This window comes from Suillus discolor (genome assembly GCF_016758755.1).
Source record: "Suillus discolor strain FC423 chromosome Unknown F5147scaffold_45, whole genome shotgun sequence".
Classification (NCBI taxonomy): domain Eukaryota; kingdom Fungi; phylum Basidiomycota; class Agaricomycetes; order Boletales; family Suillaceae; genus Suillus; species Suillus discolor.
Window position 1 is genome coordinate 15,769 of NW_024541292.1, and position 25,649 is coordinate 41,417.

The following is a 25,649-nucleotide window of genomic DNA, read 5'->3' on the forward strand; positions in this document are numbered from 1 at the left end:
AACTTTTGAATACCCATGCCGATTCCACTACCGCCTGGGTCCTGGGTATGACGCTCCAAAGCGTACTTTAATAAATTGCGCGATACAACATCCAGTGCGCGATACACAACACCCAGTGCGCGATACACAACATCCAGTGCGCGATACACAACATTGAGCGCGCGATACACAACATCAAGTGCTCAATACACCAGCTATTCTAGTGAACTAGACGGCCGAAATCTTCAAAGTTAGGCTCGACAATTAGGTACTTCACAAGATCATCAGCTGTACGAGTGATAAGTTTTCGCTCATGATCAAAAGCACTGCGAGCTTTCACAATATATAGCACAGCCTTCCAGCAGTCTAGATTGATTTCTCCGATGTCGAGTTTCTCGAAGCGTTCGACGGCATCCTTGTAAGGCTGGGGATTTCGTCCGTCCAGTAAAAATCTACCCATTCCGTTCCACCACAGCTGCTTCCAGTCGTCCTCGCATAACTTTTGCTTCGTGCAAGTTCCCGCGTGCACCATAGGTGGGGCTTCACATGCAATGATCCGGCGGTGTACATCAAGTCGTTCCTTGACTTTGAACATTGTGTTCCACACAACGGACCCAACAGCGCGAAATTCGTCGTCGGAGATATCATTGATGCGAGCTGAAACGAGTCGTTCGAAAGCATGCGGCAGGATTTCTTTGACATTGTACTTCAATGCGAGTGAGATAAGTTGTGTTGGCTCAAGCGAGTAACGCTGCCGCTGGAGATGGTGAACAGCATAGACTCGCGCATCTTTGCAAAGATACATGTCGCTTAGCTCGAGCAGTTGAATGACAGCTTTGTTACATATTTTGAGGACATCAGGCCTCCATCTGTATGGTATCAATTGTTAGACTTGTCCGAGTCGTCCATTGTCAAAATAAACTCACTTGTTGTAACAGACAGACAAAAATAATTCGAACGCACTTTCGCTTACTTGCGACGGCACACAAATAGGCTTGTCATCAGTACTACCATCAACCTGTTCAAGTTGGGTGCCTTGGCTTGCAGCAAACATGTCTCGGAAAGCAAGTGATTTATCCCCGAGAATGCTTGCATGCACCCTAAAGAGTGAGTTTCCTGCCTAATAGTGGTACACTGTCAGTCCGCGGTATCCACTATGAGACTATTCAGATAAGTGGTCATGGTGCACGAACCTGGAAGATGTGAGTGCCATCTAAGAAGTAGAACATTTGATGGTGTCGAGCCGTCATTGAACCACTGATAGTTGCAAGGTTGACTAGTATGAAGAACAGCTTGAAAGAGATGACTTGAGTGGTTGTTAGTAATAAAACCGGACACACTGGAAAACAATGCCTTGACCACGTCACCTGCGAATTACATATGCCCGCGGAACTCTTGGTGACAATTTTTATTACCCTTCCAACCTACACTGACTCGGACTCTCGGAAACAATGGACATAAACAGTCCTTCAATGCCATTGTCACTCCCGCTTCTCCCTGAAACCAGAAATTGGTCAGCAGAAATCCGAGCTGCCTATGAGAATATCCAACACACTTACGATCATGCAATCCGAGTTCTTCGAGCAGAGGGAGCCGACCCTACCCGTATTGCTTTCCATGTGGATGCTATCTCGTCAAATGCACTTCTGATCCTCGAAGCACTCACACCAGATGCCAGTAACACAGACTCCGAGTCGGATGAAATGTCAGAGTCTCTCCCAGTCAAATGGTTAGCTGATGTAGCCATGGTACTTGGCTGTGTAGTTTCGGGTCTGGAACACCTAGGGACTACTGCAAATGAGGAGTAAGCCTAAATTTTGATAGATATGTGGATACTGAGACAGGGATCTTACAGAGAGGAGCATCATGTTGATATACCAGAATTAACTGGAATCGAGAACACGGGAAAACGAGGGCGGCCCAAAAAAATAATAGACCTTGATTTCTTGATCGAGGCCACCTCTGCTCAACATCACATCAGACATGTTGAGCTAGCAAAGATTGTCGATGTTCATCCAGCAACATTACGGCGCTACATGCGTCAACACGGCATTGAAAGGTGCTATTCCAACCTTCGTGACCGTGACCTTGATGCTTTGGTGAAGATATTCAAATGTCATAGACCAGAGTCTGGGTTTCGGTACCTTGTTGGTTTTCTTCGACAACAAGGTGTCCGTGTACAACATAGGCGAATATGGCAATCCCTACAACGAGTGGACAGAATTGGACGCCAATTCAGACGCCAGCAAATTATTCGAAGAAGGACATATAAAGTTAAACGTTCCAATGCTCTTTGGCATTTGGATGGGCACCATAAGATGATTCGGTGGGGATTTGTTGTCCATGGATTTATTGATGGTTACTGCAGAACGGTATGTCACAAGTCCGAGTCGAAGTCATTAGAAATTAATTATGGCGTGTCCAGGTGGTTGCACTAGAAACGAGCACAAATAATCGTGCTACAACAGTTCTCGATTTATTTCTCAAAGCACAAGAAGAGTATGGTATGCCATCACGTATGCGAGGTGACCGTGGTGGTGAAAATATTGATGTTGCCACTTATATGGTCATGCGAAACGGCCCAAATCGTGGCTCGTTTATGTGGGGATCGTAAGCCTAGTATCATCATTTGATCCTTTGGGTGTTCTTCTCACACAAGTACCACAGGTCAACTCGGAATTCGAGGATTGAACGCCTCTGGGTTGAAGTAGGAACACAATTCGTGAGACGTTGGAGGGCTTTCTTTAGCCGTTTAGAAAGACTGCACAGGCTCGATATTGAGCAAACAGGTCATTTGTGGCTTCTCCAAAATCTATTCTTGGATGCTATCAATGACGACTGTAAGACCTTTCGTGAAGAATGGAACCTCCATCCAATTGCTGGCCCATCAACAAACAATAAGAGTCCACAAGTGAGATTTCAGATCAAAAATTTGAACATAAAGTAACTGACACCATATTTATCACAGGATTTGCGACTGATAAGCCAGGCAACACTTGGTATTTACCGAGACAATTGTGACGAAGTTCATCCAGACACAATTGAACAATACTACGGCACTCACGGGCGAGAGCAGACTCGTCGTCATGGGCAGACTGGTGCTGGCCATCCTGATGATGAAGACACTAATTCGGAGGATCAGCTCATCTTACAGATAGAAGAAGACCAGGAACGGAATATTCGACATGCCGCTGTTGAAGTTCCCGGAAAGAAAAGCCCCTTCGAGACTCAGCGTGATGAAAACTTGTTTTTTTCAACAGTCGAGCAAATAGTTACTGAGGGCATTGTACCGGAAGGTTATGGCTTGCTCCCGGATGAGCAAGGTGATGATGCAGCCATGACCGAAGTCTTACAATTCGGAAGGCGCGGAACAAAATCAATTACCATCTCGTTAAGTGATCCTATCTGGGAAGCTCGTGCAACACTTTGGTGTCAAGGGTTATCAGCATTATCTTTGTTTGAAACAGAAGGATACTTGTAGTTACATCATTATATTGAATGAATAAGCTTAGAAATTGATGAGACTTGCGAGTCAATAACCAATGCTTATGCGAAATAAAAAATCTATGAGCCGTACTGATTTGTTCTCCCGAACCATCTTTACTTCATTCCATACACTGCTATGTCTGATCGCCGTGAAGTATACTGCCGAGACTTTCGTCAGGGAGGGCAAGCCTGCACCTGTGAATGCTTCACCCCACCCTCTAATCCTGATGCTCCATACTACTGTCGAGAATGCCAGCATGGCTTTAGCAAGCATCCCGAAGCTCTGGATCCTACAAGAGATGCACCTCGAAAGCAAGATGGCACAACATCTGGAAAAAAGAGACTCGTCAGCATATTCAAGGAAAAGACCAGCTCGGGGTCTGCAGCAAGACCTTTGCCATCTGCTGCCTCTTCCAAAAGCATGCTCGATCAGAAGATACTAGGTGTCGAGCGAGCAAGAGATGAAGTCATGAATGGATATAGAACTGGTTTAAATTCACAGAGCAATAAGGTGCGCAGTACACAATGACCGATGTGCAGCACTTACAAGTCAGAGCAGTTGCAATTTCGTCACGTTACTGGTAAAGCAAGGGCCACGAGCCAATTTGACTCTGAGGATAAAATTACCAAGGTTGCACAATGGCTTCTCTTGGTGAATTGTCTTGATGTAAATTCAGAATATATATCTCGTTCATTGCACAAGAAAAACTAACACAATATGTTGAAGGATGATGGTAACCTCATCAATACAAGCCCACCGTCACGGACACAGTTGCACAACATGGAACGTCGTCAATGTGCACATATCGAGACTGCTAGCAGGTTTTCCTTTAGCCGAATGTGGACTCACGACGAAGTCAATCAATACCTGCAGAATGAAGTGTTCCCTTTGGCACTTGGATATGTCAATTCGACAGAAAAGGGGAAAGGAATTGGCATACCTTCTTGCCCATGGGTTTTGATAAGCAAGGAGAGGCTCCGCTATGAGGTCGTAAATATTGAAAGGCCTGACGGCAATGATCTTGCACGATTCCGAGGCAGACCCAAGTGCCCTGTAAAAGATGCAAACATCATTATAGGTAAGAAGCCTCTGTCTTATATAATTTCTTGATGCTAACCTGAGTATCTTCAGCATTGCGGAGAAGAATTCCAGAACACGTCTATGCATCATGGGATCCCGAATATCGAGAGACGGGGGATGATGGAATGTTTCTCGACTCTGATGATGCTTCAAGTTTTGAGGCGGCGAAACCAACAATCTTAACACGTGCAGGTAAGTTTATTAATTTCGACCACTTACTTCTTATTTGGTTCATATTTATCCAACTCTCTACTAGCTGCTGCGAAGCTCAAACGTGGGCGACGAACATCATTGTCCATCGAGATTCTCTCCGACACGGAATACAAACCAGTCATCAAAAAAATGAAAGGTGTGTGTTGTGTGACTAGCGAAATATACTCTCACTTATTCGTTATTCTAGTAGGCACTGCGGTGAAGCAGGAGCTTGAGGAGCCAGCGTCGGATCTCCGGGCATCGAGTATTATTAATGCGGCCTCACAGCCTACGAAACGTGTGTCCCTATTTTGATGTAAAGTTTCTCAACTCACTTTAAATTCAGTTTTTTTAGAAAGTTCTAATGCAGATATGGATGATCTCCCTGATGTTATTCGACAACTGTCTCTGGTACCACAGACCCCAAGCAAAAACACTGTCCCCTCCACTGGCTCTTTTTTCACCGGGTCACGTTTCGGCACTGCTGATTTACTTTCGACACAATTTCATTCACCCATTGTTCAACGCCGTCGTGTTGCCATGCCACCCGACTTCGTAGAGCCCCAAGCATCTGATATCATATTGCGTGGTATCCGCGACCCCGATAGTCCATCTGCCCCTCCTCGTATTAATCCCTGGTCAGAAGATTATTTTATTGGTGATGTCAATATTGCCCTCTAATCTCTCGTGTCCTCTCGCCGTCTACTCAGTATCTTTTCTAGTACCATAATGATCACTATGGAGTCCTTATTGCCTATACCTTGCTACTACCCTAACCAGCTCATCCATACTATATGCATTCCCTTACCAATAATACTCACATTAACCAACAGCCAGGCCTCAAAAAGATTCGAGGCTTTGCCGATGCTGGCAACCTTCAGTTTTTTTTTGCTTTCCGACTACTACTAGTTACTAGCGCTTATAGCAGACTTGCTTGTTGAAAAATTCATGATATTGACATGAAATACTATTGCAACGACTTCGAAGCTTCAAGCTTCAAGGCCCAACTAAGCTGCTTTTGTATCGCGCACTCGACGTATCGCGCACTGGATGTTGTGTATCGCGCACTGGGTGTTGTGTATCGCGCACTGGGTGTTGTGTATCGCGCACTGGGTGTTGTATCGCGCAATTTATTAAAGTACACTTTGGAGCGTCATACCTGGGAGATATGGAACAAACAGTGAATGAAAAATGTATGTGAACCAAAAAGGGAACCAAGAGAGTCGAGACAGGTACATTTTACATAAGATTATTCGTAACAACTTGAAGAAGGAAGGAAGGGAGATGCATCATGCAGTGACAGGGAACGTTTGAACAGTGAAGCTATCGAAACGAAACGAGCACCGACTGGACTGAAGGGCCATTATAAGGAAGGAGAAAAAAGCGCCGCCTTGACCCAGTCCAAATTCGGAACGTGCGATTTCTCCCAGGAAGGTTGGCGAAACCAGATCTCTGCTGCGTTGGTCTCCCGACCACATCGTAAGTCTGGCAGCGAACATGGAAATTCTTTGCGCCCAAGCGCTGCAATTCGCTTTTAGCACGATGTTCGCATACAAATCAGATTTAACTCACCGCGAGAGTATGCGTCGGTGAATTCTGACATGCCGGGTTCGAACAAAAACGATCTATGATTTACGACTTCAGCGAACCCAAACCGCGATGACGGGACGGGTTGCAGCAGCTACCATGGCAAAGATGAGTGATGGTGCCAGAAAACGAACAAGACAAAAGCTTACCCCAGAGATCAAATCCTCGAGATCTTCACGCAATTCTTCAAAGGCAGGGAACCGTTTGGATGGTCTGTCGCCACTGGAGCACCAAGAAACATAGGAAAATACGTCGTCCTTTGTCACAAAGAGTGACTGACGAGATGATATCAGTAAGATAGCAGCGAAGGAAGACTCAAAACGTACCTCGTGCTTCTTCGAAACGAGCTCGTAGATGACGCAGCCTAACGACCACCAGTCTGCGGGCGTTCCATACTTCAAAGGACGGGGGTCGGATTTGTTGCGCAGGACCTCCGGTGCCATGGTGCATGTTGTTCCCACCGGTTCCGAAGAATAATTCTGTTGTCGGTCCAAGGGTCCTTCGTCTGTGTTTACATAACTCACGCCAAAGTCAGTGATGCGTACGTTCTGTTGAACGTCGATCAGGATGTTTGCGGCTTTGATGTCCCGGTGGATGATCCCTATCTCGTGCAGAGCATTGATCCCGAGGGTCTTCGAAGTCGGAGGAGGCGTGAGACATGACATGTCGAAGACCAGGAAAGACGACCGCTTACCATTTGAGCAGCCCACCTGCGAGCATTGGGGACGCAGTACGTAGGATTATGTTTCAAATAATAAAACAGGTCGCTAGCCATCAGGTCCTAGAGACGTCCGATGGAGTCAGATGACTGAAACGGTCGCAGGGAGGAGGACGCACCATTACAAAACATATCTTATCCTTTGTCTGAAACGACATTTCAAGCCCCATGAGGAAATCAGCCGCGGGACATGGAAATGCGCATGAAAGACGCTTGTAAGCTTCGAGTTCGTTCAGAAGAACATCTTTCCTGGATTTGCGCTCAAGATGGTGCTTTGGGAAGACCTTGAGACACAACAAGCGATTCGACGCTACGTCTTCAGCTCCCATCGCCACGCCGTACGCGCCCTCGCCCAATGTGCCCCAAACACGAAAGGGGCCATACGTGCATGACACCGGCGCAGTTCGGACCACCTCTGCTGGGACGGAGTGCGTGAAGGTGAAAATGTGAGCAGGTGCTGGAGGGTCGGCCGGCTCTGAAGCAGAAGGGTATTGAGGATCGGGGGGCTCTGAGCGAGGATTCGCGATGCCAGCATCGATTACGGTAGACATTATGACGGGGGCGTTGGATGCAGCGCTCGAGTGAGGTTCAGAAGCAGAAGATTGAGTGATGGACTTTTGAGTGACCATGCCTGACAGATAAGAATGAGGAGAAGGGTATGGAAATGCCAAGGAGCAATTCGACGAGCGTATTTAAGAGTTCCTTGGTAGGACCACAGCATGCTTTAAATGAGTTGTGGAGCGTCGGTTTGTGGATTGTCTGAAAACACCCACAGGGTAATCATGGCGACTAGCCACTGTCGATCACGACGGGGGAGATTGTGGAGATGTGCGCTGTGGGACAATCAAAACACGTTGCGACCACAGTTGAGCACCAAGCGTCTGCGCACATCGCTGCTAGCTGCTGAGTGGTCAATAACACTCACGATATCAAAACAATGCGATGCCGTAAAAATGTGCATGTCCAAGTCTAGAATGCGAGCGGTCTTAGCACCAAACATTCTAGTCAAGCGCTAACCGCTGCAAGGCATGCTGTTACAGGTGCTTTACTTCTTCTGAATATTTATTTATCAGCGTCGTACGACAGACCACGAATGGGTATCTTCAGAATCTGTACATTATTCTTCATATTCTTATCTCATGAATGTCAAGTTGACGTCCCCAGCCGTGGAGTCGGTCGCTCAAGATGGTCTCCGCGGCAGCGGTATTGACATTTACAAAGTATAAATGTATGTTAGCAGAAAGATCAGAGTGATGCATGAACTACACCTTTGGATGACAGCATGAAAGAGTCATGGAATGAATTGACAGCGTTTGAAGGTAATAACAGGGTTGATGATTCGGATTCAAACTTTACATGTTCAACGGGCTTGTGCGGACGTGTCGATCACGGCGTGGTCCCATGGAGGTCGCGATTGCGAGTAGGAAAGTAGCCGAGTCGGTGAGTTATATTTTGGTTTCGGCTTCATGCATAACAAGGTTTATAACGGGAAAATACATGTAGAGCAGTAGGTTCAAAATGCCCTTGAACTAATATCAGCATATACTGTGACACGCGAAAAAAAAAACATACGAAGGATACTGACACAACAGACACCCCGTCGCGGTTCACCTGCAAGCTCTCGATCTGAAATCACAAGTGATGCGGGAGGTGGTCGACATGTAGCACGAGCGACGAACCAGAAGCTGTGACGATAAAGACAACTTAGACAAGGAAGCAAAGAGCATGATGATCCCAATGAGGTTGCGGCTGACCCGGGCCGGCGGCGCAAACCGTGCAACCTTCAAGTTTAACTCTTCTACTTGGGTACGGGAAGCATGACTCTCCACTATGATAGTATGATTCTAGGCAGATGTGTACTGATAAACATCGCAAACTATTTGGAAATAAGCTTATACGAAACTCTCGAATAAATTCAGAATGATCAACGGGAACGAATACCTGTCATGTGACTCAAACTTGTTGCAAAGTCGCCTGAGGCAGACTTAACACAGACCGGCCATTTCCTACATGTCCTCTCGTTTATCGTCTCTATCATTACATATGTTGCACAGAACTTATCTCAGTTATCTGTGACCTGCGTTCTGTCAGCGTTTCGTGTCGGCAAGATATACCTTCGTCAACTTACCATGACTCCACGCTCTTTTACAGATTCAGTAACACCAAAAAATATCACTGCGGTTGCGAGAGATTGTGCAAGAGCCAGCTGCACCAAGTACCTTATGGAACATGGAGACGGCATGTAGAGGTCCCGATACGAAGGGGACGTGTTCTCTGAAAGAAAAAAAGGATACATGCTAGCATGGTATCGGGACCCACAACCTGTCCAGCAGGATGAACCGGAGATGATCATGATCCTGGTATAGAGGTTCGTTTTTCTGTTTTTGTGCTTTTTACTACAACAGACTGTAGTAGCACATCATCCATCCATTCACACAGCGATCTCAGAGCACAGCCTTGGCCCTAGCTCACCGCGACCTGAAACAGCGACGGAGTGTCTCATAACTCTTTCCAAGGACCCTGCAGTCCTACATGTCATGCAGAAGCGTCGTTTTTCTATGGGCTTGCTTACCGAGCTTGCACCACATGAGCACCCTGGACTTCTGGGTCTTAACGTCGGGAGTGGAGGTACCATCAAGCTGCGAATTCGGCTCGATACCTATGATGGATTTCATCCGTACCTGGAGGCCAGGCGCGTGTTGTGCCATGAATTGGCTCACAATATATATATCAAAAATTAGCTTTTAATACCCTGTTTACACCGCGGTCGTGTACTGCTAGTTTAAAGAGTTAAATTCTCAGCTCAATCGTGAGGTTGCAGAATTTGAGGCTGCAGCAAGAGCAGGAACACGTGAACTTTCTGATTTACGAGACACCGAACTTCAATGCATCAGCAAAAACTTCGGAACCGCTGGCTACATACCTTAACCTGGTAGCATTCACCCACTTACCATGCAGATCGGATAATATCGACCACTTCAAGTTGAACTACACTGGGAAAGTTAGAATTCGACTCCTCATACTACATACCTTGTAACTCTTCCCCCCAGCTGTATGCATTCCCGACAGAGAAACAAGAGACATACCCTCACGATCCTCGTTGAGTTGGGCGGACATTTATCACAAACCTTCGTATTGCTGAAGTGATGGTATCGATGGAGCGGAAGTACCATCACCCCTCTCCTGGGAGGAAAAATCCTGTGGACTCAAGTCTGCATATCTGGTTAGGTACAGACTAAAACTGCGGCTCCGAGTAAGCTGTTGGTGTGACGTGGAACGAAGTAAGCCATCTTTCCTGGAATCCATTAATAACACAGTAACACTCGATGAGAGCGGTTGAATCTGTACCCGGAAAACTCCAATCGATGTTCTTGGTCTCGGATCGTTGGCGCGGAGAATATATTTGATGGTAGCTGTTCCCGATGAAGATTATTGTCAAGGGGGAGCCCCTCGCATTCAATTACATGTCTATACCACGAGTCTCTTGTGCGAGATTCCTGGCGTGCCCAGTTTCCGTCGGTTTTGACGCTTGAGCACGCAGGGTAAGTCTGATCAAGAGGACCATGAACCCAAGTGCAGTCTTCGCGTCGGGTCGATTATGTGGCAGGAGCCTCGCTTCGTGACCATAGAAATTTGAGTTCGAAGAGAAGCAGAGAATGTTAGTGCGGAGACCTTGCTTTAGTACTTTGTCGACTGTTCGGATGGCGTGCTTTGAGTAGTAACGTGGCGTATGTAATCTGCTGAAATCAGCTACAACTATGAACTCAAACCTTTGAAAACCCATGCCGATTCCGTTACCGCCTGGGTCCTGGGAGCTATGGAACAAACAGTGAATTGATACCGAAAGATGTATGTATGTGAACCAAAAAAGGGAACCAGGATACAGATATATTTTACATAAGATTATTTGTAACAACTTGAAGAAGGAAAGGAGACGTAATGACAGTGAACAGTGAAGCTATCAAAACGAAATGAGCACCGACTGGACTGAAGGGCTATCATAAGAAATGAGAGAAAAGTGCCGGCGTGAGCTGGTCCACATTCGGAATGTGCGATTTCTCCCAGTAAGGTTGGCGAAACCAGATCTCCGCTTCGTTGGTCTCTCGACCACATCGTAAGTCTGGCAGCGAACATGGAACTTCTTCGCGCTCAAGCGCTGCAATCCGTTTTTAGTATGATGTTCACAGACAAATCAGATTCAACTCACCGCGAGAGTGTGCGTCGGAGAATTCTGACGTGCCGGATTTGGACATAAACGATCTATGATTTACGACTTCGGCAAACCCAAACCGCGATGACGGGTCGGGTTGCAGCAGCTACCGCGGTGAAGATGAGTGATGGTTCCGGAAAATGAACAAGACAAAAGCTTACTCCAGATATCAAATCCGCGAGATTTTCCTTCAATTCTTGAAAGGCAGGGAACCGTTTGGATGGTCTGTTGCGGCTGGAGCACCAAGAAACATAGGAAAATACGTCGTCCTCTGTAACGAAGAGCGACTGATGAGATGATATTAGTAAGATGGCAGCGAAGGAAGACTCGAAACATACCTCGTGCTCCTTCGACACAAGCTCGTAGATGACGCAACCTAACGACCACCAGTCTGCGGGTGCTCCGTACTTCGAAGGACGGGGGTCGGATATGTTGCGCAGTACCTCCGGTGCCATGATGTGTGTCGTTCCCACCGGTTCCGAAGAATAATTCTGCTGTCGGTCCAAGGGTCCTTCGTCTTTGTTTACATAACTACCACCAAAGTCAATGATGCGCACGTTCTCTCGAACGTCGATCATGATGTTTTCGGTTTTGATGTCCCGGTGGATAATCCCTATCTCGTGCAAAGCGTTGATCCCAAGGGTCTTCAAAATCGGAGGAGGCGTGAGTCATCGAAGACCAGGACAGACAACTGCTTACCATTTGTGCAGTCCACCTGCGAGCATTGCTGACGCAGTACGAAGGATAATGTTGCAGATAATTATACAGGTCGCCTGCCATCAGGTCCTAGAGACATCCGATGGAGTCAGATGACTGAAATGGGTAGCAGGGGAGGAGGACGTACCATTACAAAACATATCTTATCCTTTGTCTGAAACGACATTTCAAGCCCCATGAGGAAATAAGCCGCGGGACACGGCAATGCGCATGAAAGACGCTTGTACGCTTCGAGTTCGTTCAGAAGAACAGCTTTCCTGGATTTGCGCTCAAGACGGCGCTTTGGAAAGACCTTGAGACACAACAGGCGATTGGACACTATGTCTTCAGCTCCCATCGCCACGCCGTACGTGCCCTCGCCCAATGTGCCCCAAATACGAAAGGGGCCATACGTGCATGACACCGGTGTAGTTCGGACCACCTCTGCTGGGACGGAGTGCGTGAAGGTGAAAATGTGAGCAGGTGCTGGAGGGTCGGCAGGAGGGTATTGAAGATTGGGGAGCTCTGAGCGAGGATTGGCGATGCCAGCATCGACTACGGTAGACATTATGACGGGGGCGTTGGATGCAGTGCTGGAATGAGGTTCAGAAGAAGAAGATTGAGCGACCATGCTTAACAGATAAGAACGAGGAGAAGGGAGCAATTCGACGCGCGAATTTCAGAGTTCATTGGTAGGACCACAGCATGCTTTAAATGAGTTGTGGAGCGTCGATTTGTGGATTGTCTGAAAACACCCACAGGGTAATCATGGCGACTAGCTACTGTAGATCACGACGGGGGAGATTGTGGAGATGTGCGCTGTGGAACAATCAAAACACGTTGCGACCACAGTTGAGCGGCAAGCGTCGGTGCACATCCCTGCCAGCTGCCGAGTGGTCAATAACACTCACGATATCAAAACAATGCGATGCCGCAGAAACGTGCATGTCCAAGTCTAGAACGCGAGCAGTCCTAGCACCGAACATTCTAGTCAAGCACTGACCGGTGTGAGGCATGCTGTTACAGGTGTTTTACTTCTTTTGAATATTTATTTATCAGCGTCGCACGACAGACCACGAATGGGTATCTTCGGAAGAACTTGTACATTATTCTTCGTATACTTATCTCATGAATGTCAAGTTAATGTCCCCAGCCGTGGAGTCGGTCGCTCAAGATAGTCTCCGCGGCAGCGGTATTGACATTCAAAAAGTATAAATGTATGTTAGCAGAAAGGTCGGAGTGATGCATGAACTACACCTTTGGACGACAGCATGACAGAGTCATGGAATGAAATGACAGCGTTTGAAGGTAATAAGAGGCTTGATGATTCAAATTCAAACTTTACATGTTGGGGCTTGTGCGGACGTGTCGATCACGGTATGGTCCCATGGAGGTCGTGATTGCAAGTAGGAAAGTAACCGAGTCATTGAGTTATATTTTGGTTTCGGCTTGATATATAACAAGGTTGATGACGTGAAAATACATGTAGTAAGAGCAGTAGCTTGATTTGGTGAACAAAACGCTCTTGAACGAAGATTAGCATACACTGTGACACGCGAAAAAAAACATACGAAGGGTACTGACACAACAGATGCCCGTCACCTGCAAGCTCTCGATCTGAAATCACAAGCGACGCAGGATGTGGTCGAGATGCAGCACAAGCGACGAACCAGAAGCTGTAAGCTTGTAACGGTAAAGACCGTGACAAGGAAACAAGGGAGCACTATGATCCCAATGAGGTTGCGGCTGACCCGGACCGGCTAGAACCGTGAAACCTTTTGCGAAAACTCTTCTGCTAGGTACGGGAATCACGAGTCCACGACTCTCCGCTATGATAACATGATTCATACGAATCAAGTCCTGAAGGCCATGGAAGTGGGCGCCCATGCACGTATATGCATGATATTGTCTTGCACTCGTCCAACTATCTCTCCCGTTCACCTGGTCTACCCAGAGCCTGAGATCGGCTGCCTAGGAGTGCAACTTCTACGGAACACATTGTCGACGACGAACTAGAGTAAGCACTATCCACATATATTTATAGAAACTACCAACTCGAGAAATTTCGTCAGCCCGCTCCTACTCTTAACTCAAGTATGTGCCAATCAGAATTTGACTGTAGTAGGGAATCCAGACATACCGAAAGTTGAGAGCGTCTTGGCCGCACTTGCAGTATACAAGCAACGAAATCATTGCATCCCCAAAGTCTCTTGACCACGTTTTTCTTTGCAAACAACCACACGCGACTAGTACTCAAGCTTCGAGCTACGGCAGAATCTTGAGTGTTTCGGTCTTTTATATTATGTGACCATGATGTTTCTGGATTTTGTGACGTTTCATGCACCAATGCATCGATTATCTTGCTCCTATCACTGTTTTGTCTGTTTGACATTGGGGTGTCTTCTAACATGCCACTAGTACTCTAGAGTAGAGCGGAGGCCGCACTCGTCATTGTATCAAGGTCTGGAAAGGCTTATCTTAAATGCCTGCGAGCCAGCCTTCCCCGGGCAATAATAGCCTGTCAATGGGGTCATGTGGTTTGTTATATGTTCTTCGTATATATAGTGCCGCATTGCAGTTCTCACCATGATTCGGACTGAACGACACCCTGTCGATACTGTCTGGCCTTTAAGCGATAGCCCGCATCTATGACTAGGAAAATTTTCGTTGGATTCGGCGTAGATGTTGACGCTGTGGCTGGCTGGTACGTGGTTTTCCATTCGTAGATGATAATGGTGATCATGATGCAGGCTTGGGTCCTATGGAGGAGAAGATTCGCCATTGGACATCTCTCGGGTACGCTCGCATTGACGTTATGTGATTATCAGCTTAAATCAGCGCAGGGAATGTACGCGGGAGAAGTTGGAGTGCCTCGCCTTCTAAAGTTGTTTGATAAGTATAAGATCAAAACAACCTGGTTCATTCCTGGTTGGTCTCAAGTTCAGTGCTCCCAAGACACAAGGAGCTGACGGATAGCGTATGTAGGTCATAGCTTGGAGACATTTCCGAAGCAGATGGAGGCAGTTCGAGATGCCGGTCATGAAATGTAAGATTCCTTGGGTGAGGAGATCTATATCTTTCTCATCTCATACGCAGAGGTCTTCATGGATACTCCCATGAGGTAAGTGATAATGATATCAATATTGGGCAAGGAGCTGAATGTTTCCAAAGAACCCTGTTACTATGACTCTGGAACAACAGCGAGACATTTTGGACCACACCTTCAAGCTTCTTACGGATTTCAATCATGGTGTTCCTCCGAAGGGCAGCGTCGCCCCTTGGTGGGAAACCAGTAAGGAGGGAACGGCGCTGTTACTGGAAAAGGGCATTGAATATGGTCACTATATCGCTACTCATTTCAAGCAAGGTACTAACACCTTTTAAAACAGACCACTCCAATATGTGCCACGAGTGAGTCGGCATACCAGTCGTGAAATACTCAGACTTACATTCTTTCAGTTCGCAAATGTATTATCTTCGTGACGAAGATACATGGACAAATATTGATTATCAGGCGAAAGCTCACACGTGGATGAAGCCGCTGCAAAGGGGCAAAGAAACTGGGGTCGTTGAGATTCCGGCTAACTGGTCCGTCAAATACATCGCCAATGTGCGCTGATTTGATGCTGATTATACGTGTGTTAAGGTACCTTGACGATCTTCCCCCCATGATGTAGGACGCAAGTCGTGCACAAAAGCAACATGCTAACACTAGTCTAGGTTCATCAAATCAAGCTCAAACTCTCATGGCTGGGTATGCTAACACGTTTAAAAACCTTCTCACGTCTATTCATGCATCCATCAGGTCAGCGCCCAAGCTGTCGAGCAGCTTTGGAAAGATACATTCACTTACCTCTATAGGTAAGGGTAAGATTGCTTGGTTTCAGCCCCCTGTTGATTTCTAGCGACCAGAGAAGAGAAAGATTTTGTATTTCCCATTAGCATCCACCCGGACGTTAGCGGGTCAGTCTCCACTTCTTACCATCATTTGAGTGTTCTGACCTCGGTCTTTGACAGTCGTCCACACGTACTTCTGATGCTGGTATATTTCACTCAACCTCCTCCTTGTTCTCTAATTCATTGGCTGTCACAGGAGAGTTTTATTGAATGGATCAATACTCACGATGACGTCCAGTGGCTAACCTTCTATGAAATGGCTCAAGATTTCAGAGCCACAAATGACCCAGCACCAGGTGCCATCATGCCCAAAGGCTTCGAGAAGGCCTAAGCTTGTCTTTACAATGCAATGTGTTTCATACGGCATGTTTGTGTTGAGACTTCTTTAGGCGCTGTTGAATGTTTACCTACTCATTTGTATCAGTATGTTGTATCAATTTGTGACTTATACGTTTCGAAAGCCATGGCAGAAAGGGTTCTGATTTATTTGAGTCGGACAGACCTTAAATGAGCTTGTGCATGTCATGTACAAGGTTACTGCCAGTGTGATCGTCATGCTTTGGCTGCCGTGCATAGCCTTCAAGTTCCTGCAATCATCACTGCTCAATGAGTCTTCATTTGCAATAAAAATATGTACAACCGATACGTCTCAGTAAGCGAACTCGAACACAATACAAGATCGATTCGAACAAGTTGATTTAGGTACTCCCAGTGGCTTCTTCATCTTCAAACAGCTTGAAATTCATACTTTGCAGAAACCCATCCAGAACGTAGTCCAAAAAATTCCTCCTATGTTTCCCCAACCACGCAAGACAGCCGACGATGGCCATCTCGTCTATCCACTTTTTGAGGGTTTGGCCTAGAGTACTCCCTCCCGGCGAGAGCTCATACCCCGGGAGCGATTTCCGCAGTATCATCTTCATATTCGAGAAAAGCAACTCTGAATGCTCTTCTGGCATCTTGTAAAGGAGCCGGGCCTTGGGCCTCTCGCGCGGCTGCGAAGAATACGGTTCTGGCAGGGATCCCAGCATTGTGCGACCAAGACATTGAATTATAGATGCCGTTAACTGGTAATAGCTCAGACTGACAGGATTGGTGGTCGGCCCAGCCATGCCGCATACTCTTCGTAATGAATATGCCATATGAAAACCAGAAGAGAAATCTGACGGTGAAGAGCGCTCATACATGAGCCGCGTGAGATCCACAACAAATCCATCTGTCGGGGTGTCTTCCTTGAATAGCGTTGACAAGATTTCGGGGGCCTGTGGGCTGGTACACAAGAGCGCATGCCACACTACAGGGCTGCTTGACGCACGTGCAAGAAAACTCACTACGGCGACTTCATCTTGGAGCTCTTCCAAAATCCCTTCACCTCCAGACATCACTGCGCCCAGTCTGCTCATGCAAGGTATCATGAATCGGAAGAGTTGAGAGGACGACTCGTTGGAAATCGAAGAGAGTAAAGGAGCGAAACTGACACCTTCTGCGAAAGACACTTCATCCTCCGAACATTTGCAGACCTTGAAAGCCTTCTCGACTTCTCGGCTGATTTCGTCTGCAAATGAAGTAGGCTTTGCTTTCTCCATGATTCTAAAGACTAGATATGCCCTGTCGTATGCCGTTTCGAACCGCCTGCTGCCCGTGCATATCTGCATTAGAAGCACATAGAGCACTACATCAACGAGTGTAAGTGCGTCAACATCCTGGTCGAGGACAGCCGCTGGCGACTGTGATGGTGGACGAAGAGCTGACACTTCTGTCTCCACAGTATCCGCCAGTCGCGCAATGAGCGGAACGAGAAGCTCGCTCTCAAGGAAATTGGCTGGCAAACTCCGGAACGCACGCACGGTGCGGAGCATACTCCTCCTTGACAGGAAGGTCAAAGAGCCTGTCTTCGTCACATTGACTAATAGAACGGAATTGAACTCCAATGTTTGGGGTCGCGACAGCTTTGTGATCTTGAACACAAAACTGTCATCTGCCCCTTCCTGGGAGGATCTGTAACGTGCAAGTGACATCGCGGATTGCACATCTACGTGGTCGATGTGTGCACCACGTTCGCCACTGGCGTAAATTGGAGTGGGCGGTACTGGATTCACGTGGAGCAAAGAGCTCACTAACGAACCCGGCTTGATATATTCCTTCATCTCTGGACGCAATACCACATGCCGCAGGACGAGGGCAATGCGAGGGCTGACTACAAATATGCGATGCAGGCCAGGGCAGCCACCTCCTAAACCTTCCCACAAACCAAATGTGTTGTGCGTGAGGATAAATTCTTCCCCTTCCGCGGCTTCCCAGATGCTGAAGAAGTAGTTGTCCGCCTGAGTATGGTAAGTGTACGCATCGTGGTTTTCGAGATCAGGTGGGATATGCGATTCAGTCATCATTTTTTGAAGACCTTCTTCGCCGTACTTCTCTATAAGTTCTGCAGCATCTCTCATGATATCTGAATGCGATGTGTCCAGGTAGTATCTGAGGACGTATAGCCAAAACTCGACAGCGGATTGAATACCCTTCTTTTTCATGTAGGACTCAATCCACTGACGGCCCCTTGCGTTCTCCGGGTGATCCGCTTGAAAGTAGGTGTTGGAGCATGATACCTTGCGATAATGCATGATAAATAGGAACTTCCGTAGGAGCTCTAGCGGCCTCCGCTTCAGAGTGAAAGTACCCTGAGGAAGCGCTTTGTGCAAGTCCATGATAATAGATGCTGCATGACGTTCGAGGTCCGCTAATTTCTCTTCTAGCTCGTTGATATTATACGTGTTTCGAACGTCCTGGTAGAGATTATGTACGCCGTAAACCTTTCCAATAGGACGAATGTCAAGGCTACCCGTGGCAATATCATAGTAGTAGACGTATTCAGGATCAACACCAGTGCGTCGAAATTCTTTTTGTCGTTCTGTTTTGGACCTGCAAAGAACATCATTCAGTATTCTGGTCTATTGTCCTACACGCAGAGTGCTCGAGAGGACACTGAAAACATACTTCACAGGACCGACTTGGAATCTTCGTAATATGAATCGTGGAATGAAATGTTGGTATTGTGTTGTAGGTGCACACGGACTCGGAGAGCCGTCTGTCTTCTGAGTTTCTCCTGCAAATTCTGTTCTGGCTTGTTGTTTTGGTGTATTCCTGCGACGTCGTGTCATTCTGTACTAGTAGAGTTCAACGAACCCAAGAACTGAGCGCTGAGCGCCAGTGAACACGCCATATCCATGCGGCCGCGTTGTCGTCACTGAACCCTTTAAAGAGCATATAGTAGTACTATACATAGATACCTTATTAAGTTATATGGTGCTTATAGTATCCGTTATGAATATTCAGGGCAGGGCAATGGTAAGACTATTGAGGATATCAGTAACCGCCGATGGTCGCTTGTACTTGGACCGACATCGTCAGCATCGCTAGCACTGATTTTATTAAAGTGGCTACACACTATACAGCTGAATATTGCGAAAGGGGTCTACGACTTAAGGACAATAAACCTGCATCTTGTTTTTCAAGACAAAATCGCCAAAACTCGTTATGCATCAAATTTTGCTCAAAGATCATCATCATCATTCTTAGATTACACGACTGCGAAAATTCAACAGTGTTCAAGATTCACCAGGTAAGATCTTTGCAATGTTCATTAACTCGGCCCATCTCTTGTCTTCTGCCCACACGATGCTTTGGTCTTCCTGCATAGTCAGAGCTTCATCAAGTCCATGCGTCGGCTTGCCCTGTTGCTCGAGGGCGGCGATCTCCTTGTCGAATGCGTCAAGCCATTCAATCGCCTTCTTCATTTGTGGATAATTCATGCTCGGGATACGAAGAGCCCAGAAGCAGCGGTCAGTTGCATGCGTGACCCACCCTGTTGCACGAGCTTCAGTAATCATCTCACAACTCTATGGATACTGATATACCTTTTGGACGCAGTTGTTCTGGAGTCCAGCGAATCGTATATCTGAGAATTGGGAACCCCGCCTGTTGGAAATCTCTTGCAAACATCCTCACGGGGATGTGCACTTGTCCATCACTTAGAATTTCTCCCATGTGCCTCATCGATTCGTCGATAGTTGCTGTACTTGGGAGCGTCTGATACTTCTTCACGAGCTTCTCAACGACGGGACGTGGGAAGTACCGCAAGATGTTAGGGAACACATCCTGTGGACCTTGAACCGGGTGCGCGATCGCGTAAAGGTACCACTCCTCGCTCAGATCGCCAATAGAAATGCTCTTGACTCCTTTCTCGCGCAGAGCACGAGCAAGGGCTCCCGACCGTTGCCAGGTCATTGGGTCGGGTGTGGTAGGGATCCAATTGCCATCAAAACATCCTCGGTACGTGCCGTGCTCCACACCGACTTCGTCTGTCTCTATTACCTTCATCATGGCTTTGATAGGAACTTTGGCAGGGTCTCTCAGAGTCTCCAAAATGTCAGGGGCATTAGGATCGAGATTGAGGGCGCGGCAAAGGGCTTGGAAGGATTGCCTCAGCTCCAACGGGGTTTTAGGGATAGTCCTGCAGGCAATGAGTGAGTTAATGGCAAGTGATAAAAGTAAGTGACTCACATCATTGCGTTTGATTGCAAATGGGCGGAACGGAACGGAGAGTTCTGCCCTGGTGGCAGGTGTGAAAGGTGGTGCAAGATTTGGTGTACGGCATGGGCACCTATTGCTCGTTAGCAATGATGTGAGTTCAAAGGAAACTTTCACTTACCAGCAGACAGCCCAGAAAGTTGTATATTGCTTGGGTCACCTGCACATGATGTCAGGATATCGACAAAATCTGACATGGCGTGCATGCAAGCTTACCTCCAAATGATGCAATGTTCTCCGAAATCCACTGAAGCGCTAACCATTGATCTTTGAAGCCAAAGTTTCCGTCTATCTTGGGCTCGTCGCACGCAAGGAAACCAAGTACCGAGAGCCTATAGCCGATGTTGATATGAATTTCCTTCCTTGACTCGGCCACATATTGTGACTGGGAGCTCAAGCCATGGGGCGAACCAAACTGAAGAAATCTGCGACAATGGGTCACTGAGAATTATAGGTCTATGCACAACGAACCCTCCGTGAATGTAAACCTTGACAGGAAGATTCGCCCCAGGTTTCGATGATGAATGGCACGCAATATTGACAAACAGGCTGAATAATGAAAGTATCAGATTCAGAGCTGGAAACAATATCCTGAATTGCTTACGGGTCCTCTGACGGCTCTCCGTAGCCCTTACGATCAGCTGGTGCTGTCGCTGCACCCTGTCCATCGTTCGAAGGCTGAACACAGTCTAAGGCAATTCCATCTTGTAGCAATGATTTACGAGAGTTTGATGATTTGACATACGCTTGGTCTCATAAATGTAATCCTTGTCTTCATATCGATAATCAGGAGGTAGTGGCTTTGGGTCCTGGAAGCGAACGGGTGGCAACGCGTAGGGAACCTCTAAATACTTGGTTCAGCGTACGAGTGTAAAGGGTCTGGTTGACAACCTCACCTAAGAACACTGAAGCGCCGTTCGTGGTTCTGCCACCTTTGATGGGACCGTACTTCGTCTCGACGACGACACTGACACCCTTCTGTAGCTCATCAGGGATGTGTGGGATAGGTGGGATAGCCATGTTTGCTCGAGGTGTAAGTGACAAGACGACTTGAGAGATTCGAGTTGAACTTGACAGTGGGCCGGGATGAACAATCACAGGTTCTTATAGGATCCACGATATAGGACGTGCATGTGCCACAGAGACCTAGGCATTATTGATCACGAGGTAGGAAGTTATATATTCGGGCTAGTACATGGATGAGTAAAGCGGGATGCTCGGAACGCCTTTATGTAATGTCCTCAACATCACATCCTATTTTGGAAAACCTCCTATTGACCGCTTATCATGTAACGGTAAGCGCTTTGTGTATGATTCAGCTAGCGTTTTGAAGTCCACTCTACTACAGCCGTGCTTTATGTTTCACATATCCCTTTGGCATCATAGCGCCTGGAGGAGGATCATTCTTCGCCCTGAACCTTTCTGCCATTTCATGGAACGTAACCCACTTCACGTTGTCATGAGTATTGACCCACTCGATGAACCGTTCCTAAACGCAGGAATGCAGTGTCACATAGGCACGCTTGTAGGTCATTAGAACCACTTACCAGCATGAGTAATACTTGGGGACGTCTAAATCAAATAAGTTAATCATTCTAAATGCGAAAGCAATGTATGAGACGTACCCGCCCACGTCCGGATGGATACTCAGCGGGAAAATGAAATCTTGTTCTTCCCTGTAGAGATATGTGAAGGTATCTTTCCAAAGCTGCTCGACAGCTTGAGGGGCCACCTAAGCGTGGTCAAGTCAGTAAACGGTTTTGGGAATTGTACCATGTTTTGCTTGCCCATCCATGAGAATTACTGCTAGCCTTCATGAACCTATGTTTTGCGTCAATGAAGCACGCTTTTCTATGAAGCATAAAACGCACATCATTGGTGTCATATCTTCGAGGTACCTTTGATAGAAAAGTTAGCTATGATTGATCACTCCGGCAAGGGACAGTGTTACCAGCTAGCAGGGATTTCAACGAGACCTGTTTCTTTTCCCCTCACAAGAGGCTTCATCCACGTGCGCGCCTTCTCCTTGTAGTCGATTTTGGTCCACGTATCTTGATCACGAAGGTAGTGTGCCTGGGAGCTGCGAACACAGCAGTCAATATCCGAGTGGGGTACACACATCCCAGATCCTTACTCGCGAGACATGTTCGAATGATCTACATGGAAGTATAAGAGCGATCCAATATCGTGACATAACTTGTAGGCATACCATACTCGATTCCTTTCTCTAGAAGGAGGGCAACGCCTTCCTTGCTTGTTTGCCACCACGGCGCTACACTGCCCTTTGGAGGCACTCCGTGATTGAAGTCTGTGAGTAATTTGTATGTGTAATCAAGAATATCACGTTGTTGCTCTGGCGTCAATGCATCCGGATTCTGTGGAAAATTAGCTGAGCCATGTAAGTCTAGTTGGGTTAAGTGTGTGCAGGCACCTCATGCGAATAACCGTGCAGTCCGCTAGATAGCTATCAGTCAGTGGTCATCATGACACAGGCACAAGACTAACATTTCATGACCTGCGTCCCTGACAGCTGCCATCTCTTTTGGAAACGTTTCCAAGCTATGGCCTGCACATTAATGGTGTGATAAAGCCCCAGTAACAAAACTCAAACTCACCTGGGATGAACCAAGTAGCTTTGATGTTGTATTTATCAAGTAACTTCAATACTCGCCAAACTCCAACTTCGCCCGCATACATGCCCTAAAAGATCATCAGGTAAAAATGCCATAGGTTAGGTTGAAAGCAATTCGATCATACGCGAGATATGTCTAGGGGAGAGTCCTCGCCACCGTACGAGCCTAGCCTGAAGTGGTCGCATAGAATACAGTCATTTCGGAGCTCACAAGGAATTAAACTTACCATCCAGCCACAGCATCCACATCAACACCAAACCCTATGAGGATCTCGCGGGGCATCTTATTAGGTTAGTACTTCTGGCGAAAAAGAGACTAGAACAGGCTCTTTATATAGCCTATCTTTAGAAAGACCAGGGCTGCAGAAGAGATCTTGTATTATGATTGCAGCTCGCTTTTGCCACGATCCATGATGTAATATCTCTTGGGGCCTTCTACACGTGTAGATTATCAAACCAAGTTGATAGAACACTGACTCGCGTCATTCAATATTCATCCGCGTGAAGAAGTCTTCTACAACACGATGTACAGCATTTCACAGACGTTGTGCGAAGCCCTTAGGCATTACGGCACCTGGTGCTGGTTCTTTTCTGGCTCTAAAGTCTTGAGCCATCCCGTGTAAGGTTACCCAGTGTACGTGATCGTGGGTATTGACCCATTCAATGAAACGCTCCTATGTATCGCCAGTTATTTAGAGAGCAAGGAGCATGTTGGATGAAACACACCAGCATGAGAAGCACGTGTGGACGACTGTACCAAAATAAAACACTTAGAGACGCTCAAGTATCGAAGAAGGGAGAAAGAGAGACTCACCCGCTGACATCTGGGTGAATCGTGAGAGGGAATACGAAATCTTCCTCTTCTCTAAGTGGTGTAATCAGTAGACAGTGGATTGCAACACAATTAGTATCGTTACCTATACAGATAAGTGAAAGTGTCTTTCCAAAGTTGCTCGACATCTCGGGTGTTAACCTGTCGGATACATAAATGAAACAGCCCAGAAGTGCTTCAAACGTGATGACACACCCAACCATGAGAGTTTGAGCTCGACTTAATGAACCTAGACTGATGTTAGTAGGTTGAACTTGCACACAGGTAGCGGGATCTGACATCATCGGGGGAAGATCGTCAAGGTACCTTTCCAATTGTGTAAGACGCATGGAAGGGAAGACACCAATGATACAATCCACGAACCAGTTAGCAGGAATCTCGACGAGTCCTGTTTCCTTGCCCCTTTGTAGCGGCTTCATCCACGTGTGAGCTTGCGCCTGGTAGTCAATCTTCGTCCACGTATCTTCATCACGAAGATAATACATCTGCGAACTGAAAGAATGCGAGAATTCCTATGAGTAAATACTGGCAGGACTGGTATACCGCCTTACTCATGGGACATGTTGGAGTGATCTGTTAAAACGGTGTCAATACTTCACTTGAAACGAGTAGCAATGAATTGTGACCATATTCAATGCCCTTTTCTAACAACAGCGTCGTCCCCTCCTTGCTGGTTTCCCACCAAGGGGCGACGCTGCCCTTCGGAGGAACACCGTGATTGAAATCCGTAAGAAGCTTGTGGGTGTAGTCCAAAATGTCCTGCTGTTGTTCCAGGGTCATAGAGACAGGGTTCTTTAGAAATATTCAGTACCATGCCCAGGATTGATACCATCACCATTTACCTCATGGGAATATCCATGAAGACCTCTGCACATGACATGAGAAAGATAAGGATCTCCACAGCCAAGGAAGCTTACATTTCATGACCGGCATCTCGAACTGCTTCCATTTGCATTGGAAATGTCTCCAAGCTGTGTCCTTCATATGCGCCCATCAATTCCACGTGTCTTGAGAGCATTGAACTTAGGACTGACCGGGGATGAACCAGGTTGTCTTAATCTTATACTTATCAAACAGCTTCAGAAGGCGAGGTACTCCAACTTCTCCCGCATACATTCCCTGCCTGACTTGAGCTCCCAACGATCATGTAAAGATTGTACCGTGACCATACTCGTGAAATATCTAACGGAGAATCTTCTCCTCCATAGGACCCAAGCCTGCATAATAGTACTCGGCGCTGATTCTTTTCATGATCAAATGGAAGACAACATACCAACCAGCCACAGCATCAACATCTACGCCAAATCCAATGAGAACTTTTCTGGGCATTAGGTATTTGTGGCTGAACCGCAAGAATATTCAGACAGTGTTGATGGGGAATCTTTGAGTCCTAGTCATGGTGAGAATGATATCACAACGATATATATATGAGGGAACGTAGGATACAGTCCCATGACCCTTTTCAAGGACCGGTAACGGGAGATGCAGCGAATGCTCACTCACAAACGATCTAATATAAGCCGAGTAGATAGCGACGCGGTGATGGATTTATTCTAGAGGACTGTTAAGCTGAACTCGAGAATTCGCATCGTACTGCTGCAATCGCACAAATTTCGACCAAAGCTATAAGTAAGTTGAGGGGATCGAGGCGACACCACTTTGCAGTCGCGGTTGAACGTTGAACTTGGCATTGACTTGGCAAGAGCGGATTCGTTACATAAGCACTTCATTGAGCAAGTTCAAGTTGTTGTGCCT

The 25,649-nt window shown here is 46.9% G+C and overlaps 10 protein-coding genes across 10 annotated transcripts; 3 read left to right on the forward strand and 7 right to left on the reverse strand.

Annotated features, from left to right (window-relative positions):
* Window positions 1-199: 199 nt before the first annotated feature.
* F5147DRAFT_580716 (uncharacterized protein) lies at window positions 200-1,033 on the reverse strand (the record flags this gene model as incomplete). The annotated part of the gene is made up of 2 exons (XM_041431560.1): window positions 200-842; window positions 906-1,033. 2 exons carry the CDS (start codon window positions 1,031-1,033, stop codon window positions 200-202), a joined length of 771 nt encoding a protein of 256 aa, XP_041290354.1.
* A 1,602-nt stretch (window positions 1,034-2,635) lies between these two features.
* F5147DRAFT_809379 (uncharacterized protein) lies at window positions 2,636-3,487 on the forward strand (the record flags this gene model as incomplete). Its single annotated transcript, XM_041443415.1, has 2 exons — window positions 2,636-2,890; window positions 2,948-3,487. Coding segments are annotated over 2 exons (768 nt in total), but the record flags the coding sequence as incomplete, so codon positions are not given.
* A 102-nt stretch (window positions 3,488-3,589) lies between these two features.
* Window positions 3,590-4,576, forward strand: F5147DRAFT_638889 (uncharacterized protein; the record flags this gene model as incomplete). Its single annotated transcript, XM_041432988.1, has 3 exons — window positions 3,590-3,910; window positions 4,097-4,132; window positions 4,277-4,576. The coding sequence occupies exons 1-3, from the start codon at window positions 3,602-3,604 to the stop codon at window positions 4,574-4,576; spliced, it is 645 nt and encodes a 214-aa protein (XP_041290356.1). The 5' UTR covers window positions 3,590-3,601.
* Window positions 4,577-5,923: 1,347 nt separating this feature from the next.
* Window positions 5,924-8,117, reverse strand: F5147DRAFT_706324 (kinase-like domain-containing protein). The gene is given in 9 exon segments (XM_041437980.1): window positions 5,924-5,997; window positions 6,011-6,023; window positions 6,034-6,259; window positions 6,311-6,419; window positions 6,475-6,594; window positions 6,643-6,957; window positions 7,020-7,106; window positions 7,163-7,888; window positions 7,969-8,117. The coding sequence occupies 6 exon segments, from the start codon at window positions 7,670-7,672 to the stop codon at window positions 6,102-6,104; spliced, it is 1,299 nt and encodes a 432-aa protein (XP_041290357.1). The 5' UTR covers window positions 7,673-7,888; window positions 7,969-8,117; the 3' UTR covers window positions 5,924-5,997; window positions 6,011-6,023; window positions 6,034-6,101.
* A 2,832-nt stretch (window positions 8,118-10,949) lies between these two features.
* Window positions 10,950-12,580, reverse strand: F5147DRAFT_838592 (kinase-like domain-containing protein; the record flags this gene model as incomplete). Its single annotated transcript, XM_041444170.1, has 6 exons — window positions 10,950-11,199; window positions 11,251-11,359; window positions 11,415-11,540; window positions 11,592-11,897; window positions 11,953-12,039; window positions 12,098-12,580. The coding sequence occupies 6 exons, from the start codon at window positions 12,578-12,580 to the stop codon at window positions 11,042-11,044; spliced, it is 1,269 nt and encodes a 422-aa protein (XP_041290358.1). The 3' UTR covers window positions 10,950-11,041.
* Window positions 12,581-14,597: 2,017 nt separating this feature from the next.
* On the forward strand, window positions 14,598-16,272 carry F5147DRAFT_706336 (carbohydrate esterase family 4 protein; the record flags this gene model as incomplete). Its single annotated transcript, XM_041437981.1, has 13 exons — window positions 14,598-14,653; window positions 14,700-14,745; window positions 14,793-14,877; window positions 14,935-14,995; window positions 15,046-15,070; window positions 15,121-15,316; window positions 15,393-15,537; window positions 15,596-15,622; window positions 15,670-15,703; window positions 15,755-15,810; window positions 15,862-15,912; window positions 15,967-15,991; window positions 16,043-16,272. The coding sequence occupies 13 exons, from the start codon at window positions 14,598-14,600 to the stop codon at window positions 16,175-16,177; spliced, it is 942 nt and encodes a 313-aa protein (XP_041290359.1). The 3' UTR covers window positions 16,178-16,272.
* Window positions 16,273-16,544: 272 nt separating this feature from the next.
* On the reverse strand, window positions 16,545-18,464 carry F5147DRAFT_638901 (uncharacterized protein; the record flags this gene model as incomplete). Its single annotated transcript, XM_041432989.1, has 2 exons — window positions 16,545-17,115; window positions 17,599-18,464. The coding sequence occupies 2 exons, from the start codon at window positions 18,462-18,464 to the stop codon at window positions 16,545-16,547; spliced, it is 1,437 nt and encodes a 478-aa protein (XP_041290360.1).
* Window positions 18,465-19,310: 846 nt separating this feature from the next.
* Window positions 19,311-21,632, reverse strand: F5147DRAFT_706347 (Alpha/Beta hydrolase protein). The gene is made up of 9 exons (XM_041437982.1): window positions 21,327-21,632; window positions 21,176-21,274; window positions 21,035-21,119; window positions 20,902-20,979; window positions 20,647-20,855; window positions 20,552-20,590; window positions 20,404-20,503; window positions 19,758-20,353; window positions 19,311-19,705 (listed from the first exon to the last, which is right to left on the reverse strand). Exons 1-9 carry the CDS (start codon window positions 21,448-21,450, stop codon window positions 19,449-19,451), a joined length of 1,587 nt encoding a protein of 528 aa, XP_041290361.1. The 5' UTR covers window positions 21,451-21,632; the 3' UTR covers window positions 19,311-19,448.
* A 140-nt stretch (window positions 21,633-21,772) lies between these two features.
* F5147DRAFT_654804 (carbohydrate esterase family 4 protein) lies at window positions 21,773-23,345 on the reverse strand (the record flags this gene model as incomplete). The annotated part of the gene is made up of 12 exons (XM_041433908.1): window positions 21,773-21,919; window positions 21,978-22,002; window positions 22,056-22,162; window positions 22,302-22,328; window positions 22,426-22,510; window positions 22,565-22,586; window positions 22,640-22,805; window positions 22,862-22,886; window positions 22,936-22,996; window positions 23,046-23,130; window positions 23,188-23,233; window positions 23,290-23,345. 12 exons carry the CDS (start codon window positions 23,343-23,345, stop codon window positions 21,773-21,775), a joined length of 852 nt encoding a protein of 283 aa, XP_041290362.1.
* Window positions 23,187-25,597, reverse strand: F5147DRAFT_706353 (carbohydrate esterase family 4 protein). The gene is made up of 15 exons (XM_041437983.1): window positions 25,168-25,597; window positions 25,066-25,111; window positions 24,929-25,013; window positions 24,812-24,872; window positions 24,737-24,761; window positions 24,521-24,686; window positions 24,446-24,467; window positions 24,258-24,386; window positions 24,174-24,200; window positions 24,090-24,123; window positions 23,980-24,035; window positions 23,877-23,927; window positions 23,789-23,813; window positions 23,290-23,736; window positions 23,187-23,233 (listed from the first exon to the last, which is right to left on the reverse strand). The coding sequence occupies exons 1-14, from the start codon at window positions 25,221-25,223 to the stop codon at window positions 23,599-23,601; spliced, it is 921 nt and encodes a 306-aa protein (XP_041290363.1). The 5' UTR covers window positions 25,224-25,597; the 3' UTR covers window positions 23,187-23,233; window positions 23,290-23,598.
* Between the last annotated feature and the right edge of the window lie 52 nt (window positions 25,598-25,649).

Coding starts and splice junctions, on each gene's coding strand:
- F5147DRAFT_706353 (XM_041437983.1), bottom strand. CDS start 25,223: ATGCCCAGAAAAGTTCTCATTGGATTTGGCGTAGATGTTGATGCTGTG. Junction 25,014..25,065: donor CTCCGTTAGATATTTCACGA/GTATGGTCACGG, acceptor CAAGTCAGGCAG/GGAATGTATGCGGGAGAAGT. Junction 24,687..24,736: donor TTCATGGATATTCCCATGAG/GTAAATGGTGAT, acceptor ATATTTCTAAAG/AACCCTGTCTCTATGACCCT.
- F5147DRAFT_706347 (XM_041437982.1), bottom strand. CDS start 21,450: ATGGCTATCCCACCTATCCCACACATCCCTGATGAGCTACAGAAGGGT. Junction 21,275..21,326: donor CGGCGCTTCAGTGTTCTTAG/GTGAGGTTGTCA, acceptor CCAAGTATTTAG/AGGTTCCCTACGCGTTGCCA. Junction 20,354..20,403: donor TTGCAATCAAACGCAATGAT/GTGAGTCACTTA, acceptor CATTGCCTGCAG/GACTATCCCTAAAACCCCGT.
- F5147DRAFT_706324 (XM_041437980.1), bottom strand. CDS start 7,672: ATGGTCACTCAAAAGTCCATCACTCAATCTTCTGCTTCTGAACCTCAC. Junction 7,107..7,162: donor ATAAGATATGTTTTGTAATG/GTGCGTCCTCCT, acceptor GGACGTCTCTAG/GACCTGATGGCTAGCGACCT. Junction 6,958..7,019: donor GCAGGTGGGCTGCTCAAATG/GTAAGCGGTCGT, acceptor CCGACTTCGAAG/ACCCTCGGGATCAATGCTCT.